The following is a 23,285-nucleotide window of genomic DNA, read 5'->3' on the forward strand; positions in this document are numbered from 1 at the left end:
TTGACTCAGCCTTTCATCCTTCCAAGATTGGTAAAATGAGGACCCAGATTATCTGGGGCAATATGCTAACATTTGTAAACTGCTCAGAGAATGCTGTAAGAGTGTTATATAAGTCTAAGTGCTATTGCTAAGTGCTTAATTGATACAATGTGGTAACAAACATTAATCTGTACATATTTCTTAAAGGTCTTAAAGATCTTATAAGGAGAAATCACTTAGCTATAAGCAGTTCCTTTTAATTTGAGGCATGAGATTAATTTGAAATCTGAAGAATTTAAAAAAATATAAAACATTAATGTTTATGTTATTACATGTTGCTTGCTTTTTAAATTGCTTTTTCCCCCTTAATGTTTGTTTGTGTAAATTCTTTTTTTTTTACATTTTCTTCATTTCTTTTGTTGTGGTTTTTGTGCTATAGGTTGGAAAGCCCAAACTGAAGGACCCTGCAAGCGATCATCTGCCTCTGTGTTCGGCATATCATGATAATTGGCTGCTTAGAGAAGATGAGCACAACAATGAACATTACATCCTCCATAAGAATGTGAATGACTACAAGGTTAAAAAAAGTTGTATTTAATTGTGTACAGAGTTTAAAAGGGGTTACAATAAGACTTACTATTCAACCAAATTACTGTGCTATTTTTATATTGAACATAGGAACTGACATCTTTATTTTTCATGCTTGGAACTTTCTACTTCTAAATATATTGTTTTATCACTACAGAATTTGAGATAAGCATGAAAGAGTCAGACGATTGCAATCCATTCAGAAATCCAGCTGATTACATAAGTAATAGAGTTGTTTTTTTAAAACAAGAAAGTACATGTCCTCTCTGAAGAATCTGAATTTATAAAATTTTATTTAACATTAAAAAAGCAGCTATTTCCTTATTTCTTTTAAACTTTTTAATACTTGAAATATAAATTGACAGTGATTACAGTACAAATATAAAATTGCAATAAATTAATTATAAATTAAAAAAGGATGGGAGAGCCAGTTTGACATAATGATTAAGGCATCAGGCTAGCAACCTGGAAACTGAGTTCTAGTCCCACTCAGGCACAAACCCAGCTGGTTGACCTTGAACCAGTCATTTTCTCTCAGCCCTGCAAAGGAGGCAATGGCAAACAATTTCTGAAAAGCCTTGCCAATCTCCGAGAACTGGACACAGTTAAACAAAAGGAGAACAGGAGGAGGAAAAAAAGTAAAAAAAAATCTAAAAAAATCTTATAAACATGTATTGTAAGGCTTTAAAAAAAGAGAACAAGGCTTTTTAATAAGAGTTGGTCCCTCAATTTAGCAGTTCTGGATTCAGAAACAGGCCCAAACAGCATATTTATTTCTGTTATATGTAACTGCAAAGAATGATGGATACTCTGTTCTGGATAAACAAGTATTGGAGTAACTATGGCTTGATGATTTTACAGAGTAATAGATTTGCATGTCATTAGTATAGCCCTTTGATTTCCTGTAAATATTAAAAAGTACTGAGTACAGAATTGAAGACCATGCAATAGCTGCTGTTTCATGCAGTTGTATTTATCTAAGAAAACACTTTCTGAATCTCTCTGAAAAGCTGGAATTGAACACAGCAAAAAAGTCTAGAAATCTAGAATATCATTGTTTATGATAGAAAAAGATGATGAAAGATCAAGAAAAAACAGATTGCTTATAACCAGGGCTTTTTTTCTCATAGAACGCTCAGAATGGCGTTCCGGCACCTTTTTTTGCAAAAACAAACAAACAAACAAACCTTCCTCTATTGGCTTTTGAAAGCCTATTGCATGTCTAGGCAATCTTGGCCCTTTTTTATGACTCGTGGACTTCAACTCCCAGAAATCCTGAGCCAGCCATGCTGAGGGGAAAGGGAGAGGTTTCCAAGCTGAGCCATGGTGGCTCAGGAATTCTGGGAGATGAAGTCCTTGAGTCATAAAAGAGTCAAGGTTGCCTACCCTGCACTAGAGGAGGACATTAAAATTATTTACAGGGTTACTTCTTTAGGAACTAAACTTTTAGAATCTAAAACAGCTAATTCAAAAAAGCCAGCAGGAAAGAACCTGACATTTTTCATCTGCTTCTGTCTTTTGGAAGGTAAAATTAAATAACAAAATAATGTATTTCCTATGTTAACATCTCTGCAATGAAATCAATAAAGGTAAGAGGAAAGAAATGAGAAACATTTTTCTCAATGTAATATGTCTAATTTAGCTGATGCTAGAAAAAAATAGTATCTTTTGTACATACACTTGAAAACTATTTTGAATCTAACTATCTATTACAACTAAACCACTTTAAATTAAATAATTCTTAAGAATGAAATATTCTTAATTTGGACTTTACTTTTACTGTTTGAACTGTTGTGTGTTTTGAAAAATAGATTATTTAGAATCTAGTTATGTTGCACTTCAGTCTTTAAATAATTAACCTAGTATATACTTAACAATATATGATGTTTTCCATGGTGAGCTGAACATCAATAACAACATTTATTAAAAAGGCTAAAATAATTTCTGGTGGTATTATCTGTACATTAAAATTTTGTTTAGTCACAATATTTTACTTCATTTAATTTGAAATCAAGTGAAAAATTGATTTAAATTATTTTATTAAAACAAATTAATGGCAATTCTTTTATAAGAAGTTGCTTCAAACAAAATGAGTTTGACATGCCTGCTCTAGATAGTTGAATGCTCCAGAGCACAGACTTTTTTTAAAAAAAAAGAAGTAATACAATCACCACCACTGCCCTGAAAGTCATGTTGCCTAGTGCCTCCGTGGCTTACCATGACCACGAGCTCCAACACTGTAGATGCTCCTCTAGTCACCAAATCATTGATTAGCCCACCAGCATTCCTTTGCAGACCACAAAGATTTTTAATTAATCAGTGTGGGCCTTTCCCTTATACAAGTTGCACAGACCTCTTCTAGATTTTCCTCTTGCCTTTCCGAGTTAACTCCTTAGTCTGTCATTGAGCAAGAATTGACTTTGTAGGGAAGCATATTATCATTTGATGTATATTTAACACATGTTCTACCTTTATTTACTGATTATATAATATTTGTATGCAATCCACATGGCAAGGTTTGGGGCAACTTACAATATTTTTAAAATCATAAGATTAAAACATAAAAGCAGGGCTTTTTTTCTCATAGAACGCTCAGAATGGCGTTCCGGCAGCTTTTTATTTACACACACACAAAAAGGCTTTTGCACAAGCTATGCTACTCCCTCTATTGGCTTTCAAAAGCCTATTGGCTTTCGAAAGCCAATAGGAATTGCTGCTGAGCACGCCAAAAGACCTGGCTGGCAAACGTTGCACCGGCAAGTTGTCTGCAGTGAAGGCGAGTTGGCAGGAACTTTACATCCCTCCCTGCTGCCCAACTACACCATCTCAACTAGGTAAGTAAGAGAGGACAAAGAGTGGGAGGTGGGTTCTGCGGAGTCCATGTGTACTCCTTCCTTGTGCTCACCTGTGTCAGCCAGGCTGGTCGCCTACCTGGTGCTGGACCTGCGCCACCGTCGCCTTGCCCTATATGCCTAAGTGGCCGCCCTGCATCGCCTGGCCTGCACCGCCTCTGCCGCCCGCCCCGCGCAGCCCTACCATATAGAGTGGGCCCCACTGCTCCCACAGCACCAGCCGCGTCGGCTCTGGCCTGGGGGACAGCCCGCTGCCAACACCCCTCGCTGCAGTGCCGCCTGCCCCGCCCCCTGCACCCAAGATGAGAGTTCCGGCACCTTTATTTTAGAAAAAAAGCACTGCTTATAACTAACCAGTCTTAACTTTGAAGCTAATTAGAGTTGGTCATGATAATCTATGTCATTTGAGATAGTGAGCACTGTTCAATCATTTTATCCAACTATGGGAAGTTAGAGATTTGTCTACTTGCCTCAGATATAAGAATTGCTTCTTTCAAAGGAGACATCCTATAATTTCTGAGGGAATAATTTATGATATTAACTAAGGTTTCTCTAATAAGCATCTTGCTAGGAATTGCAAATTATATTAAACAAGCATCAAGAAGACAAATTACTTTCAATAGTATATTCCTATTTTTGAGCATTTCTTTTTAGTGAAATCTGCTTGCTTATGTTTGTACTTTAAGGTGATGTTATAATTCAGTGTGCCTAGATTTGAAAACATTAGAGTCTGAGTAGAAAAATTAAAAGTTTTATAAATAGAGTTCTGTTTTCGTCAGTTTTAATTTATCTATACTTCTTTGGGATTTGTCTTTTTTAGAAACTGCAGGAAGAAAATATAAAAATAAAGAATGAATTGAAAGACTTAAGGTACTGCTACATATTGGCTATATATAAATCAAAACTGATTTGATATATTGAAAACTGTAGAGGTTAAAATTAGGTAGAAGATTCTGAGAAATCAAGAGAATGAAATTGTTAGGTTGCCTAGTTTGAACTAGGGATTTGTTACATAGCTACTTAAAAAGACTCAGATAAGAATCTTTACTACACATTAGAACAGGCATGTCAAACTGCCAGCCCATGGGCTGGATGCGTCATGCTGAAACCACGCCCACCCATTGCTGGCAATGGGGAAAAAGTCCCGATACATCGTGCGACGTCACATGACATCACAAGTTTGACAAGCCTGCATTAGAATGAAGCTGTTTAAAGAATATGGGGATGTTCTCTATTAACATGGGGATGCAGTTCATTCTTAACAACCATTGCAATTCAGTCTGGTGCAGTTTTTCCCTATCTTTCCCATAGCTAAACAAATGTCTAGCAATTCTTAAAACTGATAATTAAATAGCAATTGATTGTTGATATAGTTGGAATTTCTGCTTGGAGAACAGTGTATATCCTAAAGAACTTCTGTTCTCCATTCTGGGAGAAAGCTGATAAAATCACCTTGAAACCTTCCTTATCTTCCATATAATAACTCATGTCTTCCCCAAACATGAGGGAAGTTTACTTCCACTAGGAAATGATAAGATACTAGGAGGTTTTTAAAGAAAGTCTAAGTTCCACAAAACAATTACTTATTTTTAGTACAATAAAATGTAGACATGTTTCAGGAAAAAGTAATACGGTTTTTGAATGATCAACTCAAGGAAAACCGAATAATAAACATGTAATATAGCTACAATTTTTGGATCAATTTTAATGGATGTGTTAAAAGTGATGCTTTTTGCATCACTTTTAACACATCCATTAAAATTGATCCAAAAAATGTAATTATAGTACTAAAGGTCAGTAAAGCCTTCTGTGAGCTTTGAAATTATTTTAAGAAATATATTTTATATTTTAGAAACCAATATGAACAGCTTATAGAAGAAGGAAAGAACAAATCTTTTGATGAAAGACGGGCAAGTTTTTTAAAGGCTCAAGCACTACAGCTGGAAAGGCAGGTAATACTGTACATCTTTGTGAAACACCTGCAGTTAATTTTATATAAAAGATTTGAAAGCTGCCAATGTTTAGGAAACCAAAAAGCACTTTGCTGAAATTGTGTTTTGAATTATCTAAATAGAGATAGATAAAACATTATCTTAGTGCATTCTAATCATGGAATGAGTGTCTGGAGAATTTTAAACTCAGAACAAAAGGCACATTTTAAGAGTATTCTGATCTTAGAGCAAAACTAAATTTTGTGTTCTAGATCTTCTAAGTGCTGCTGCTGAGCTTTTTAATACCTCCTCATCAGCATTTCTTCCACCTAACCAGTAAAACAGCAGGGCTGTGTTGGGTCATTGCTGCTATAAGTTTACACTGGATAGAGTGAGGTGGTAGGTGTTGAGTGGAGCAAAGCAGTTAAACACATGATAAAGCAGAAGACTGCTTTCAACTATATGGAGATCTGTAAACAAACTTGTTTTTTTAAACAGCTCCTATGGGGAAATTAGCATTCATATGGATCTATGAATGGATAGTATGGATGGCTGAGAAATAGGAAATATAAATAAGTAAATAAATGTGTTAAGCTGGGCTTTGTGCAGAGAGGTGTGTGTATGTACTACAGGTACTCCTCAACTTGGCCTGCCCGGGGGGGTCCACCCAGCTGAGTGGCAGTGGCTGGGCGGAGGTCTGGGACACCTATTTATCCTCTGGCGAGATCCTCCCTATTGACTATCGACTATGGACTGCCTTTTATCTGGACTGCTCCTTATGCCTAATCTTAAGTATTCTTCCACGGACTTGTTCGCCCTCAGGGGTGCTCCCCCTTCCTGGGTGCGACCCGCCTTTCTAGCCGCTTATAATCTCGAGGAAGGGCCCATTTATTGGGACCCTGAGAGATGGCTAGGCACGGGTAGGGGCCTTCGACGTAAACCCAACAAGAGGCCCCTGGTTAGTTTTTTGTCTATATTTTTTAGAGGGTTAGGGAGGGGGGAGGGTACTCCTTTTGGTTGTTTGGACAAGGGGGGCAGTCCAACAACCTCTGTTCAGGCCAGTGCCGAGGTAGATGGTGGAGGGGAGGAGCGGGGGTCGGTTGCCTCTGGGGTCCCAGGGCTGGTCGTGGGATTACCTATTCCCACGACGTCAGGGAATGGCAGCAGGTGTAGGAGCAGAGGGCCGTATCGATCTCAGGGAAGGCCTCTCCGCTGCTTACAAGCGGTGAGGCACTCCGACCCTCTGGTTCCGCCCCGAGGTCCCGGGAGTGAGGATGTGCAGCCTCCTGAGCTCCGGCTGGTGTACTTTGTCGCTAACAAAGCTCCTCTCGTCCGTGAATTGGTCGAGGATGAGCAGGCGGACCTGGCTTGCATCACGGAGACTTGGTTGGGCCCAGAGGGCGGGATTCCTCTGGTTGATCTTAGCCCACCAGGTTTCTGGGTGTTATACCGGCCTCGGGCTCAGGGTAGGGGTGGGGGTGTGGCTGTTGTTATGAGGGAGACCTTGTGTCCGCGGGAGGCCACCGTTCCCCAGATAGTCGGGTGTGAGTCTCTCTTCTTGAGATGCGGCCCTGGTGCGCAGTTGGGCTTGCTGCTGGTGTACCTTTCGCCTAGTCACGCAGCAGCAGCCCTGCCTGAGCTTCTCGATGTCCTCTCTGGGTTGGTGATTGAGTTACCGAAACTTATAGTTTTGGGGGACTTTAATCTACCATCTCTGGGAGGATCATCTGAGTTAGCTCGGGAGTTCATGGCTTCCATGACGGCCATGGACCTGACACAAGTAATTTCGGGACCGACTCATGTGGGAGGCCACACCCTTGACCTGATTTTCTTATCTGGACGGTGGTTAGATGATCTTGGTGGGGGCTCCCCAATTGTTATGCCCCTGTCATGGACCGATCATCATCTCCTGTGGCTGGTCTTCCGTTTTGCCACCCCCCGCCGTGGGTGTATGGAACCAAGTAGATGGTACCGCCCCAGACGCTTGATGGATCCCGAGAGGTTCCAGGCGGCGCTGGGGTCCCCACCTGCCTCCTTCGCTCACAGCTCGGCAGATGCCCTAGTGGAAGCCTGGGAAAGGGCAGCCACTGAGGCTCTTGACTGAGTTGTACCCTTGCGGCCCCTGACCCGGTGCAGATCCCGACGAGCTCCATGGTTTTCCGCGGAGCTCCGGGAGATGAAGCGTCGGAGACGGGGCCTAGAGAGCGGTTGGAGATCCAGCCTATCCGAATCCGACCGATTGCGACTAAGAGCCTATACTAGGTCTTATCTCGCTGCGATAAGGGTGGCGAGGTCTAATCACTCTGCTACCCTTATCGCGTCCGCAGATAATCGCCCGGCCGCCCTGTTTAGGGTGACTCGCTCCCTCCTTAATCAAGAGGTGAGGGAGGAACCCTTGCAGGGTCGTGCCGAGGAGTTTAACCAACATCTGTCGGACAGAATCGCTCGGATTCGGACCGGTCTGGACTCTGACTGGGCAGAGTCTGACGATCAGGACACGGGCGGTCTTGTCGATATTACCTGGGAGGAGTTTGATTCTGTGACTCTGGAGGAAATGGACAGGATTATGGGAAGGCTGAGCTCCACCACATGTTTATTGGACCCGTGCCCTTCCTGGCTGGTCTATGCAGCCCGGGAGAGGACACGCAGCTGGTTCCAGGCAGTTATATCGGCTTCTTTGAATGAGGGTAGCTTCCCTGCCGTCTTGAAAGAGGCGGTGGTGAGGCCCCTCCTCAAGAAGCCTGCCTTGGACCCAGCTGTATTGAACAACTTTCGTCCGGTCTCCAACCTTCGCTTTCTTGCGAAGGTTGTTGAGAGTGTGGTGGCGCATCAGCTCCCTCTGGTCCTGGATGAAGTGGATTATCTAGACCCGTACCAATCGGGTTTCAGGCCCGGGTACAGCACGGAGACGGCATTGGTCGCGCTGGGGAATGATCTCTGGAGGGCTCGGGACAGGGGACATTCCTCTGTTCTAGTCCTATTAGACCTCTCAGCGGCTTTCGATACCATCGACCATGGTATCTTGCTGCGGCGTCTCAGGGGATTGGGAGTGGGAGGCACGGTTTTACAGTGGTTCTCCTCCTATCTCCAGGGACGTTCGCAGTCGGTGTTGACAGGAGGGCAGAGGTCGACCGCGAGGTCTCTCGTTTGTGGAGTTCCTCAGGGGTCGGTCCTCTCGCCTCTCCTGTTCAACATCTACATGAAACCGCTGGGTGAGATCATTTGTGGCTTTGGAGTTGGGTATCATCAGTACGCTGATGATACCCAGCTTTTTCTTTCGACCCCAAACCACCCCAGTGATGCCCTTGACGTGATGTCCCGTTGCCTGGAGGCGGTTCGGGTCTGGATGGGGAGGAACAGACTTCAACTCAACCCCGACAAGACTGAGTGGCTTTGCATACCTTCATCCCGGACCAATCTGGATATTCCATCTCTCTCCATGGGGGGTGAACTATTACCCGCCGTAGATAGGGCTCGCAACTTGGGAGTCCTCCTAGATTCATGGCTTACTTTGGAAGATCATATAGTGGCTGTGACTAGGGGGGCTTTCGCCCAGGTTCGCCTGGTGCGCCAGTTGCAGCCCTATCTAGGCCGGGATGACTTATGCACGGTCAGTCACGCGCTCATGACCTCTCGTCTGGACTACTGCAATGCTCTCTACATGGGGCTGCCCTTGAGGACCACCCGGAGGTTACAACTGGTACAGAATGCAGCCGCGAGAGTTGTGTTGGGAGTCTCCCGATACTCCCCCGTGAGCTGCATTGGTTACCAGTTGTCTTCCGGGTGAGATTCAAGGTACTAGTAATGGTGTTTAAGGCCCTACATGGCAGGGGTCCGGAGTACCTCAGGGAACACCTGCTGCCGGCATCAGCTTCCCTGCGCCCTGTGCGTTCCCACAGAGAGGGACTCCTCAGGGTGCCACCGATCAGAGAATGTCGATTGGTGGCCCCCAGGGGGAGATCCTTCTCTGTGGGCGCTCCGGAGCTATGGAATCAGTTACCGGTGGAGCTCTGGATGGCGCCCGATCTTCGCTCCTTTCGCCGCGATCTGAAAACATTTCTATTCGAACAAGCCGGCCTGGCCTGATGGGGGATTGCTGGGGTTTTTTATTGCTGTATTTTTGGGGTTTTTATAAACGTATTGTATTAATTGTTTTTAATGGGCAACTATTTAATCTTTTTTAATATTTGTAACTTTGTATTTTATTCTTGCCCTGTTCACCGCCCTGAGTCCTTCGGGAGAAGGGCGGTATAGAAATATTAATAAACTAAACTAAACTAAACTTACAACTGGTCATTTAATGACCGTTTGCAATCATGGAATGGATGCTTTATGGCCCGTAAAGCATTTCTGGTCATCATAAAACATCATGTTGCCTTCCACTTAGTCACATGACTCCATTTTGGGCACTTGGCAACCTGTTTGCATTTATGATTGGTTGCCAAGCGCTCTGCAATCATGTGAATACAATTTGTAATCTTCTCTGCTGGCTTCTGGGGAAGCTTCTGGAGGATTTGAAGTCCATTTCCCAATCTGCAAAGGTATTTCTCCTCCTTTCCGTGCAGGAAAGGGAAAAACTCCTGCACAACTCAGGTCCTCAGATCTGGTGGAGTGAAGCTGGCATTGTGAAAGGCTCTTGAGTAGAGCCTTTCAGAATGCCAACTTCAGTAGCCTTTTCTCCTCCAGAGAAGAGAAGGACACTAGTGAAAGAGGTGGATTCCAGAGGAAAAAAGAATGCCGGCTTTGCTAACTTTTTATGAATGTCAAATTGTGTAATTTGGAGAAGGAACCTTCCAAACCATTGTGAGAATGGGGCCTGCGTCAGAATGCAACAAGGAGATGGAAATATAAGCGGATCTGATGTGGTGGTGCAGGGAAAGGGTCGACATGCTGGTAGGTCTAGCTGGTTGACACCTCCTGGCCCACAGGTTTCTGCATGCCATCCCAGACCCTCCCCTACCCCTGAGATAGAATTGAGCAAAGCAGTCATGTGGAAACCTCGCTTAATGACTTCAATTCCCAGCTCAATTATGATCATAAGTCAAGTAGTATCTGTAATGTATTAAACTTACGAATACATTGTTAAAGCTATTGAGATTGTATAAACGCAAAAACTATTACAGTGTGCACCAGTGCCCTGTGGCTGTGCCAAATATCAGCATGTATTTAAAAATGCCCGCAGTGTCAGCAATAGCCACCCTAGTTGGGGAATTGGGGGAAGTAAAGTCTGGACATATGGAATGATCTAGAGCCAAAGATAACAATAGCAATAACACTTAGACTTATATACCACTTCATAGGGCTTTACAGCACTCTGTAAATGGTTTACAGAGTCAGCATATTGCCCCCAACAATCTGGATCCTCATTTTACCGACCTTGGAAGGAGGGAAGTCTGAGTCAACCTTGAGCTGGTCAGAATCGAACTCCTGGAGTGAGCAGCGAGTTTGCCTGCAGTACTGCATTCTAACCACTGCGCCACCAGATACTTTTTATTCTTGTGATTGTATGACTGATGCAGCACTGTGCCCATTTAAACCTCATGTTTTTCTTCTATTCACAGATGTGATGAAAGAATGTTCTTTTCAGTTTCTTATAGAAAAAAAAAAGTTTGCTCAGAGACAAGAAAGCAGAAATGCTTTTAGGAGTGATTCTCTGTATGTTTTTTCCCCCCTGTAAGCAGGTGGTGCTGCTTACAGAAGGATTAAATTCCCGAGCTGTTTTTATGTTGGAGTTAAACACATCTTTAGAAGCTCTTATTGACAAAGTTAGGTAAGCAGTGGAAAGACAGTATATTGCCACTATTTGAAATGAAATAGATATGAAAGTGCTTGTTACAGGCTTATGTGTATTGAATATTAAAAGAAGGGGACAGGCCTCCTTTAAAGAAACAGACATGCATGTTTCTCTTGGTATGTAGAAAACAAACACAGCAGGTAGCATACTATTATAGGAGTTCATACATCTTAACTTGTGTCCTAAAACAGAAAGGACTACTGGAATCCATTCATCATTTGTTTAGTATGATTCCCAATTATTACAGTGAATCAAATAGAAGTTTAAATTATGTGTTTTTCAAATATGTTTTCGTAATCTGTAATATTTATGTTGGTTTTTCTCTGGCAACATAAAAGTGGAACTTTTAATGTTTTTAGTGAACATATTCATTATTTCAGAATCCGTTTTATAAGAAAAACATTATTGTATTTTATCTCTCAAATTTTAGAAGTACAGATTTATGCTATCTAACTATGAAAAATATTACACGAAAAGTATTAAGAGTTCTAATGCAATACAATGATTTATAGCTTTTTCCTTAGCACTGAAGGAACTGCATCAAAAGCAATCATTCCACATCCAGAACTTCTTCAAATAATTGAGATGTGCCAGACAATGAGGTACAAACTGCAGAGACATCAGCAGGTGAGTTTTGATAGCATGAGGAATCTATTTACATGAAGAATTCTTTTCAATTAAAGGAGCAGTGGCATCCACTAGATTGGTTAAAAAAAGTCAAGATGGTGGTTGAATTTGTGTGCTTAAAGTCCTAACCCTTTTCTTATACAAGTGCAACACATTGTATTGATGTAAAAAGAAGGCAGGTTTTCACCCATACAGTCAAGGCTGCCATTTGGCTTTAGTCAGCTGATTAAAAGGTTACAAATAGGACAATGAGAAGAATACACTGAAAAGTTATATAATTTAACTGCAAATAATTACGTTGCTTTTTCAAAAGTTTTAAAATTTTCATATCGTGTAAGAATGCAGATTTTACTTATGCTGGGAGAAATTTCCTATTACTGTATTATATAACTTGATCATTTTTACCAATATGTTAAGATGGCACCAGTAAACATAATCATAGGCTTAATATAGACTGAGGTCAGGATTCCAAAAAACAAGCAACAAATCCAAGGGATCAGTATTGGATATTAATCTTGCCACAACATACAAGATAGTCAGGTTATGTGCAACAGTGCTCAAAATCCACCAGATGATAACTTTGGGCTTGTGCTTGAAAATCAACATTATAAATTAGACTTGTGTGTACCTGGCTTGCCACATTAGGGCATTTTATAATCTAAATAGTCTCTCACATATAGTACCATATATAAAGAACTGTTTATGTTCCACTATATTCTTACAATGCTCTCATGCTGCAATCTTGTGTACTTATTGAGCCTTTGATGGTGAAAATGTGTAGCAAAGTGGACCACTGGGATTGTTGTAGAATCTGGTTCCCATGTTAACATCACCAACTAATATATTAGTAGACTTCATTTTCAACTCTATTTATATTGTTATAATGGAGAATATGAATAACTAATTAATATGACTTCTCATCAGTGCTGTAGTTGTGCTGATTCCTACACTAAAACTGTTCACTCAAAACTAATTTGCTGCTTGTTGAAAAATACATAGTTATATATAGTGTTCCTTATTCAAGTGTAAATGGCAGATTAAAGGAGAGGTTCAGGTGTAAGAATCAGATGTTCAGATTGCCTTGGTGCCATCCTCATTAGTAAGTCTTTATGCATTGGAAGCCATTGTTACAATAAAATTTCTGGCATTCAACATTTTCATATTTTGTAACTATCTCTGTCTCCCCATGTATTCAAATACTTGCACTTTTGCATTATTGTACTATTCTTAAAATAAATAAATTGCAATATTGTTGCTATGTTTTAAAATTCTAAACAATTGTACTACTATAAGAATGGGAAATCAGTGGGGGCCGTAGCTAGCTTGAATGGACGACCAACGCTGAATTTCTGCCTCCTCCGGACCATCACAGAGAATTGATTAAGAAATATAACACCCAATTAAGGACTATGAAAAATTAAGAGATTATGAAACATGAGTTACTTCCCTTGCTTTCCTCCTGAAGTTTGAATTGTATTTGATTCAGTTTTGGACATTCTCCCAGAGAAGCTTTGAATTTGGATGTTTGACTAAGAGACTTGAGAGGCTTTTAAAGGCTGATGGGGAGAGGAGGGGCCCTATGATTGAAGACTGATAGGAGAGAGAATTTGGAGAGAGTTCAAAGGAGTACAGCTGAAAAGATAATAGCTGATTTATAAGTGTACAGTGTGAAGGCCCATTACTCCCTCCTTTCAGTTGAGATCTGGAGAAAGTGAAAATATTAAACAACCTTAAGACAGAGCCTTGATAAGGTGTGTGTAGTAAGGATAGTTGCTGCCTTTGGATTGTTTTATTTCCATCATATTGCTTTCATGGAGATAAGCTGATAAGGACAAGACAACGGGAAGAAGTGACGTGTATGGACTATAGACTGTGTAAAAATTCTTAGAAGGTTAAGAGCTCTTTTTGGTGGTTGGATGTCAAAATGCAGCCAAAGTGCAGAAAGTGTTTGGCAAAGACCCAAAGCAGGCCTTAGACCTTCAGATTTACGTCTGATTTGAGTGGGAAAAGCCTTAGAAATGTATGTGAGGAAAAAATTACCTGAGAAGTCACTGACTCGACCAGATAAACTTGATATTCTCTTACAAGAGTTAAGAGAAATGAAGTATAAAAGAAATGAAGACAAATATAAAGGAGGATTTGAAGCAAATAAAAGATAAAATGGATAATATGGATGTAAGAATAACAGATCTGGCGAAACAAAGTCAGGATATGACACGAAATATTACAGAAGTGAAGACTCAGATGGGAGAACACGATAAGGTGTTAAAAAGTCAGACAACTATGATGTATCAGGTGAAAAAAGGATTTGACTTGAGATATGTGATCGTCAGCACCGATCAAATTTATGTATACATGGATATCCGGAGAAAAGTGAAGAAAATGAACTAAAATTGATTCAAGCAGTACTGGACTGGGCTACCTCGATCCTCCCAGATGTCCCCTTTACAAGATATGATATTGATACAATACATAGAGTCGGCCCAAACAGGTTGGGAAGAAAATTGCTGAGAGATATTGTGGTGCGACTCTGGTCATATGCAAAAAAAGAGCAATTGATGCGCAAATTATGAAACATGTTGTCTATAATGTTTGGGGGGCATCAGATACAAGTTTTTCCAGATTTATGCAATGAGACTTTACAATGGAGGAAAGAGATGCATCAAGTTTGTCAAATATTGACGAAAAATAACATTAACTACAGCTTGGGATATCCGGGTTTTTTGAGATTTTCTTACGGTGGAAGGTGTTACAGAGTTGAAACAAAGGAGGAGGCGATGGAGAAATTAAGGGAGCATGGAATCATCAATAAAGAAGATCTACAGAAGAAAGGGAAGCTGGATGAAGCAACAGGAGTTACAAGTTCGCTGTAGAGATAGTATATACGTATTTGTAATTTTACAATATATGTTTTGGTGTAGAAATTAAGGGTAAAGATGGTCAAGGGAGGTGGAGTGGGCGACCAAAGTCCGTGCAGGGATGGTTCCTCTTCCCCCTCCCCCCGGAGGTCTGAAGCGGGGGAGAGGAGGAAGATCTCCTGAAGAAGGGAAGGGGGACAATATACCGTATTTTCCGGCGTATAAGACGACTGGGCGTATAAGACGACCCCCCAACTTTTGAGATGATTTTCATGGGTTAAAAAGTCGTCTTATACGCCAGAAAATACGGTATATGTATATGGGTGGGTAAGTGGTTATGTTTTGGGATAATACGCTTACTTTGTAGTTTTACTTTTGTACGATTTATGTTAGAGCACATATGGAGACCAAAAGGAATATTTAATAGAAGGAATAGATGGGAAAATCATTGAAGGTAGCTACATAGAATGTACATGGCATGGGGGGAAAAAATCAATTAATAAAGAGAAAATAGATACTGTATTTTTACAAGAAACACATCAAAAAAAGAAGGGGTGAATGAACTTAGGTTATATTGGGCTGATGTATATGAAAAGGCATTTGGTACATCAAAAGCAAGGCGGGGGGGTAGCAATCATGGTAGCTAAAAGATGTGAATTTAAGATAAAAGCCATAAAAAGGGATGATATGGCTTCCCAGATTTCTTATAATTCAAGACTTGATTTATGGACAAGAGGTCACTTCAGCAAATTTGTATGCACCTAATACAAATCAAAGAGAGTTTTATAATAGGGTATATAAAGAAAAAGAAGAAATAAAAAAGGTTATGTGATAATGGCAGGTGGTTATAATATGGTTATGGATACAGGAATTGATTAATCCATCAAAAGCGGAAATAAAGTATAATAATATAGATTTAAGAAAATTTATTAATAGAAATAGATTAAAAGATGTTTGGAGAGAATTACATGGCAATCAAAAGAGTTATACATATTTTTCTAATGGACATAAAAATTTTACAAAAATAGATTATATATTTGTAACATCGGAAATATCTAAAATAATGAAAGCAGAGATAAAAATAATTAAAATATCAGATCATGCAATGGTAACTATAGAAATGGAAATAGATTGTGATTATAAACAGGCAAGTAGATGGAGAATGGATTCAAGGATTTTTATAAATAAAGAGATTTTAGAGAAAATGGAAAGAGAATTAAAAGACATATGGACTATAAATAATAGTAAAACTAATAAAAGTTGGATACAAATAAACAAATAAAAATAAATAAAGTGACTTTTTGCCCTTCCCAACAGCACAAAGCATGAATACCTCAGGCAAACTGAAAAGCATTTATTGAGTGTGTATGTGTGTGTGTTTGTGTCAAGTCTTTATATAAGATAAAAAGAACAAATGATACTAAATTCAGTATATGTGATGCATCAGAAAGTAGTCAACCAAACAATAAAACTTATTAATTAGACACGAGAATTAAACAATAGAAATAGTGATCCTAGATAATATCCTATATAGGGCAAATGTATGGGTTACATCATCTTTTCCAGTTGAGTTTGCATCTTTCTTAATATTTGCAAGTGTATCCAAGGACTTCCAGAATATGCTCCCTATTATTTAGTTCTGAGAAAGCCAGTTCTGCACATAAAAGGGAAAAAAACAGTTTGGAGTAAAAGAAAAACATGATTTCCTGAACTAATGCTATTGTTATCTTTATTAAAAAGCTAATAATGAAGCTGAAAATTCTAGGGAACAATTTGGGTCTGCTTCAGATTGATTACTTTGAAATGAGAGTAATTAGAAGTTAATAAAAAATTGGATAAGTAGAAGTGGTTAATTGGTAAACCTCTGTTAGAATAATTGGTTTTGGTATTTTGATTAAAGAAGCTAGATACAAATTTAACTTTCAATTTTTTTACATGAATGAAGTAAAGCATTTTGATAATTAAAAGAAGGAAACTTTCTTAGAGGCTATGCATATTTATAAAGTTAAATTTTAAATGTAATTTAATTCAGCCAGTTTAAACCATTGTAGTTTATTTAATTTAGCATATATACTTGTTTTAAAATATCGTATTGTGTGTTTCAGGTTTCTGATCTGTCAAAACTTGCATTGCCTTGGACACTTGGAGGGAATCTTATTGTCCAACCGATAACCCTTTTGGATGTTTGTTATGGAAAAATAGAGAATTTAAATCTTAGATACGTGGTAAGGCTTTAATAACATGAAAGTCATTATTTTTAGTTGCTTCCTAGTTTTTGCATTGTGTAAATGTCATTTTATTCTTTTCAACCCAATGAAATGTTGGAAAGAAACAGTGTAAAAAGGCTCATCATTCTATCCATCTGTCTGTCTATCAACAGAATAACTCTGGAAATAACATGGATTTGGCAGAGCATTAGTTGACAAAAGAAAGACCAGGGTGGAAATAAGCTGGATTTGTCAGGAAGCTGTAATATTTTTTTTAGAATTTTACCAGTGCTACTTATCAAAGAAAAGGTTGAGTGAGTGAATGAGTCTCTGTCTATCATCTATCATCTATCTAATTTATATAGTTGCCCTTCTCACAAATGTATGATTCTGGGCAGCATAAAACAAATTTAAGCAATATCAGTGGAATGTTGCTAACTACTCCATTCACCCTTTGTCCTGGTCACTTGACCTAGAGTGGAGCATATGTGTTCACTGCCCCAACACACATAGATATGCAACACGAGGGTAGAGAAGCACCCAAAAACACATAGATGCAATGTTTATGCAGCAAACTGATTAGATTTACTTACATATAAATAGAGAGAACCTGTTTGTATCTTTCCACATAAGAACTTCATGTGGGTATGCACAAGCATATGCATGCACACACAGATATGCACACACGCTTGGCCTTATTAGAACCTACGGTCATACAGAGACAACAACATATACATATACGCAAATGCAGGGGTCGGCAACCTGAAACAGTGAAAGAGCCACTCAGAACCGGTTCCCTCAAAAAACAAAGAAACTGGAGAGCCACAAAATGTGAGCGCGCATGTGCGCGCGCATGCACAGAACAGGGGGCTTGATTGAAGAGTGGAGCCTAAGTCGAGACATGCACCGGCCCTGCCCCCATCCAGCTTTGGTATGGATGGCTCTGCCGTCCTGGCTTCTCCTCCCCTTGGAAAAGACTGCTCCGAGGGAGCGGAGGAGGAGGCCGACGGGGAGAAGGAGCTGCTTCAGCAAATCTTCTGAGGCTTTTGCTCAGACTTGCCAATCTCAGCTTGCTGTGAGATTTGGGGGTTTTTGTGGGATTTTTGCATGCAGTTTACTTGGGGGGGAGGAGGAGGAGGAAGTGCGGAGCCACCAATCAGAGCCCAGATTGTTTGCTTATTGAAAGAGAGAGAGAGAGAAAGAAATAAGGAGGGAGGGAGGGAAGGAAGGAAGACAAGCAGGAAGAATATGGGAAGGAAGAGGAAGGAAGATATAACCTTCAGCAAAGCAGCCTCTTTGCAAAAGAAACACATTCGCACTTATGTGAGCAGACACGTGCCCCCACAAGCAGCTTCCCCCCCTCAACCTCTCTTAAGCCAAAAAACCTCGTCCTGCCTTAATTGCAGGCAAAACCTGCCGAAAGCCCAACCAGCCCGTGCAGAAGTGCTGCCTGCTCGCCTTTCCAGGGCGCTCCAGCCCAGCTTCTTTCCTCCCTTTAAGCTGGACAACCTTTAAAAATGGCCTTTTCTATTTATTTATTTATTTGGGGGAGGTGGAATCTGCAAGCATGCCAACTGGGGCAGCGGGTTGAGCCGGAGAAGAGCAGGAGTGAGGAAAGCGGCCAGGCCTGGAGGACGCGCAACCTACTCACCAGCTGATCCAGGCTGAGCTCCTCGCGAGCAAGCTAGGTGACGCCGAGGCCGCTTTGGAAAGCAAAAGTAAGCAAACTCTTCCCCTCCCTCCCGATTTGATTTCATAATCCTGGCCGCTTTTGCTTTTTTTAAAAAAAGAAAGAAAGAAAGAAAAAAAGATTTTTTTAAAAAAGGAGCGAGGGGAATAGGGCAGAGAAAGAGAGAACGAAAGGCAGATGAGGAGGGCTCCTCCCTCTCCAAGGCAAGCTGCCCTCCTCTCCATCCTGCGCCCCCTCTCCCAAAGAGTTTGGCTGGCAGTTTGTCAATCACCGCTCTTCCTCCTACGCCTCTTCCTCCTCCTCCTCCCCCTCCCCATTCCAGCTTGAGCACAGTTTGTGCCAGAAGAAGAAGAAACGGGGCGCTTCCCCACACCCGCTGTTTCTCTTCTCTTCCTTCTCCCATCATTTCTTTGGCACGTGTTTGCTGGGAGCCCACCCAGATTTGAACACCTTGGATTCTGACTCTTCCTCCCACAACGCCTGCCCCCATGCATCCCTTATTTCTCCCCCACCCTGATACCGGCACAGCCCACCCCCTTTTTCCTGTCCTTCCCGTGAGTGTGCAGGGGCACGCCTAGCTTGCAATGGGACCGGCATGGAAGGTGATGCTGTCACTGCCACCACTGCCACTGCAAAGAGGGTAGCAGCCCCGGCGCAGAAGCCAGAAGGGTGGCTGAGCGCCCCCCGTGCCCCTATTAAGTTCTCCTCTCCCTCCCTCCCTGAGCCCTGGAACGTTCCCCCTTCCCCACTATTCTGAGCGCTGTTGCGAAGCTTCGGTGCAATTGCAAGGGGGGCAAGCGAGGGGACTGTGAGAGTGTCAGGGCGCAAACCCTGCGCGGTGCCAGGCTTGGGTTGGTTTTTTTTGAATGTGGCATAAAATCAGGAATGGGGAGCTGGCTGGCTCCCTCTTTTGCCTGTTTCCCCCCCTTCTGCCTTCCCAGGAGGAAAACAGCAATTTGTCTTTCCAAACTGCAACGCCCACCTGACTTCTCTCCTGCTGGCGCCCTGCTCACATATCCCGATGCTGCTATTTTGGTCTTTTTGGGTAGCCCCTGGCATGGCCAGGAAGGGAACTTCTAGGGACGGTGTCCCGGAAGGGGGGCTGAGAGTTTGGGCAGGCAGCAAGCTTGCGATCATGCTCAGAGAGAGACAGAGACAGAGAGAGGCACTTGCGTTTCCCTTCTCCCTCTCTCTTTCTGGGTTTTCTGAGACAGAGGAGGAGGAAATGAAATGTGGGCTGCTCACCATCGCGTTTCGGGCGCAGACACCACTGGGCTTAAGCAGCGAAGAGAAAGGGTGAGCCGAGGTGGATTCTGCTTTCATTGTTTAAGTTTGCCTGCTCGGCTTCTTTCCAGCCATCCAATTGTGCGGCTGTTCCCTCCTGCAAGCCTCGAGCTCACTGGCCCTCTCTTTTTCCTGCAATTCCCTTATCATCATAAAAAATAATGAAAGGCATGCGAGACGGCAGCAGCGTTTTCGGAGGAGGGGAGCCCGAGGAAGGCGCAACAGGTGGAAAAAGGGCCGGACGGCCCTGCTGCGAAAGAGTGGGGTGGAGAGGGAGTCAGGCGAGATGGCAGCAGCGTTTGCGGAGGAGGGGAGCCTGAGGAAGGTGCAGTAGGTGGAAAAAGGGCCCACTCACCTTTCCAGCAGTCCTCCAGTCTCTTCCTCCGCCGCCGCCATGTGCAGTCCGAAGAAGAAAAGAGGTTTGTGGGCAGTCCCACAAACCAAAGAATTTCAACCAATCAATTCAAATTTCGCGAGGTGTTTTTTTTGTGTGTGAGAAGTTTGAATTGATTGGTTGAATTTTTTTAGTCCCACTTTTTGGGGGGGGGACTGCACATGGCGGAGGAGGACTGGGAGCCGCAGGAGCTGGCTGAAAGAGCCACATGCGGTTCCGGAGCCGCGGGTTGCTGACCCCTGCCCTAAGGAGAGTGAATACAGCAGACATTTTTTGTTACGTTTTAAAGAAATACAGTACATGCAAACAAATGGCCACCAATGGTAAAGAGCCTGGAAAGAAGTCCAGAAGCCATGATTGCATGATTTCCTTACCCATTTATTATTTATTGTATATTCAAATATTTATGCCAATTAGTATTAATAATAAACATTTCTTTCTTTTTACTTTTGAGTTGTAGATGACAAATCCTTGATGATTTGGGTTTTGTAAAAAAAAATCATTAAAATTGAATAAAGGTTTTTTTAACATCAAAGCATTCTAATATAATGACAAAATTATGTACCTGATATAATTACTTGGATTAGATCTCCCAAGAAATGACTTATGCAATCATTTTTTTCATAAGCAGTGATATAAACCGTATGTAATTAAAACAAAACTAAAAAGCACTTTCTTTGAAAGAGTCTGGGTTATGCACTGATGCCAACACATTTGTTCTGCATGTGGTGCCTGAATACTCTAGCACAAGGTCCCCAACCTTTTGGGCACCAGGGACCGGTTCCATGGAGAAAGGTTTTTCCGCGGACTGGAGAGTGCGTGGTTTTGTGTGCTGCCTGCATCCTACAGATGGGGCTTTGCTTGTTTGTGTGGCCTGGTTGTTGGCATGCCGCTGCCCGGTACTGGTCCACGGCCTGGGGGTTGGGGACCCCTGCTCTAGCATATGAATGGTATTTTGGTAGGTATTTCATTCATAGCTGTTTCTTTCACCTAGCTCTGAGTCCACAAGTATCACGAAGAATTAATTTGTGCTCTGGCTTAGTGTAGAAAAATGATAATGCAGCTGAAGGTTTGATCTGAATTACAACTGTGTAGCAGTAGTTCAGGGATCAAATTTAAATGTACCATGAGCCCCCTTGCCAGGGATAGTCATTTGTGACTAAGACAAGCAATGATGCATTGCTTTCCAAACTCTCAGTTTTTGTTAATTATCCACAAAATGCCAGTTCTTGATTTTGGAGTGGTAAATGTGGAAAACAAAAGCAGTCCTTGATAGCTGACATGTAAAAGAAGAAAAGTGCATTTCAACCTCAGTAATGAATCGAAAGTGTCACTTTAAGAACCTGGACTGAAGCAAATTGGCAGTGACAGCTCCTGATTTCTACTGATCTCGCTTGAAAAACATTGAGAAAGGTGTCTCTGCCAGGAAGCTTCCTTGCTGAATTATTCATGAAACTAACTTCATCATATGGAGCACCTGCTGAGAGGAGCTTGGGTTGCATATTAACATATGTGTATCAAGCTTTCTTGTTAAACCCTACTTTCCACAGTGCCATTTGCTGTGACAGTCATAATACTCCATGTTAGGGGCAATGACAAATAGAAGGCTTACATTGGTGAACATTTCACATTTTTAATTAGCTTTGGGAAAAGGTCACCTTGTGGAAATATGAAAAGAGTGACATTCATTTTTTTAGTACACCTTTGTAATTCTAACATTTTTTTGTTTTCATCCCAGAGTCTGCTCTTAAAATTTATGGAACTTTCATACTGACTAAAATAATCTAAGTAAATAACGCATTTATTTAGCATCACCATCAATTTAAGTGAGATTTTCTATTAAAACATTGTCTCTAAAACTATCGTATATTACTTTATCTCCCAGTTTTTAATTTTATTATTAGGATATATAGGTATAATTTATAGTTGTTTTTGTTGCTAACAAGTAATTAAGTGTGCCTTCCAATATATGGGGAATCATGTGTTTTTAAATATTCTGTGTAATTAAGTAGTGTGGGCTGTGTATCTGAAGTCTATTGTTCTTTTCCTTTACAAAGCGAAATCATTCATTTTTCACCCGTTGTACCACTTTTAGTATATGGCAACATCCGAGTACTACCAGTCGCCTAGCAAGGTGTCAAAAATTTGATGACCAAAAAAAAAGAAGGAAAAAAGTGATGAAGTACAGGTACTCCTTGACTTACAACAGTTCGCTTAATGACTGTTCAAAGTTACAATGGCACTGAAAAAAGTGCCCCCCAAGCCACAGCCGAGCAAGACACATGCCTGTCTGCCCGGTGGCACTCTTCCTCCTGTCCAAGGTTTTCATTGTTGTGAGCATATCTGTTGAGGATTGGCAGTGGGGGTGGGGTGGGGGGGTGTCTGATTTTTATTTCCCCCCTCTGCTGGGTAGTTGCAGCAGGTTTCGGTCACTTCACATGACCCTGGGACACTGCGACCATCATAAATATGAATCAGTTGCCAAGCATCTGAATGTAAATCACAAGACCCTGGAGATGCTGCAACATTCCAGCTGATCGGTGCTTCTTCTGGGCTCAGCAGAAGCGCCAGGATCAGCGCCAAGCTCCAGCTGGAGGCTGGCACTGATCCTGGTACTTCCACTGAGCCCTGACAGCCCTGCAGCTCCAGCATCTCTTGCTCAGGCTTGTGCAGTGCTGCCACTGGTTCAGCTCATTCCCCTCCCCCACTATCACTTTTCTAGGATGGTCGCGTACCACCTGCCAGGTGCCAATGTACCACAGGTGGTACCTGTACCACTGGTTGAAAAGCCCTGAAATATGGTATATTTAAACCCCTATCTTACTTCTTTCAAATGAAATCACTGATCAGCAAAGGACTATCTCTGATCACACCAGATGATCCTGATTGAACTGAATTGCACAGAATTAGTAATATTTATACTTTCTCAAATACATATTCTGTAAGTCTGGCTTTTTACATTAATTATGACATTCCTTGTTAAAATTACGGGCTATTAGAAAAAAGTGAACTGAAGCAACTAAATGAGCACATGCATGCAAAGACAGTCCATGGCAATATCTAAGCAGTTTTTTGAGCCTT

General features: G+C 41.5%; 1 protein-coding gene across 1 annotated transcript in view; it reads left to right on the top strand.

Annotated features, from left to right (window-relative positions):
* Positions 1-23,285, top strand: part of LOC308662719 (uncharacterized protein) — a 56,750-nt gene that overhangs the window by 5,598 nt on the left and 27,867 nt on the right. The window contains exons 2-7 of the mRNA XM_081318861.1: positions 419-556; positions 4,240-4,289; positions 5,272-5,371; positions 11,032-11,120; positions 11,657-11,771; positions 16,735-16,854. Of these exons, the coding sequence (XP_081174987.1) occupies positions 419-556; positions 4,240-4,289; positions 5,272-5,371; positions 11,032-11,120; positions 11,657-11,771; positions 16,735-16,854 (612 nt within the window). The remainder of the gene's footprint in view (positions 1-418; positions 557-4,239; positions 4,290-5,271; positions 5,372-11,031; positions 11,121-11,656; positions 11,772-16,734; positions 16,855-23,285) is intronic.

Source organism: Vipera berus (assembly GCF_964194415.1).
Source record: "Vipera berus genome assembly, chromosome: 2".
Lineage (NCBI taxonomy): Eukaryota > Metazoa > Chordata > Lepidosauria > Squamata > Viperidae > Vipera > Vipera berus.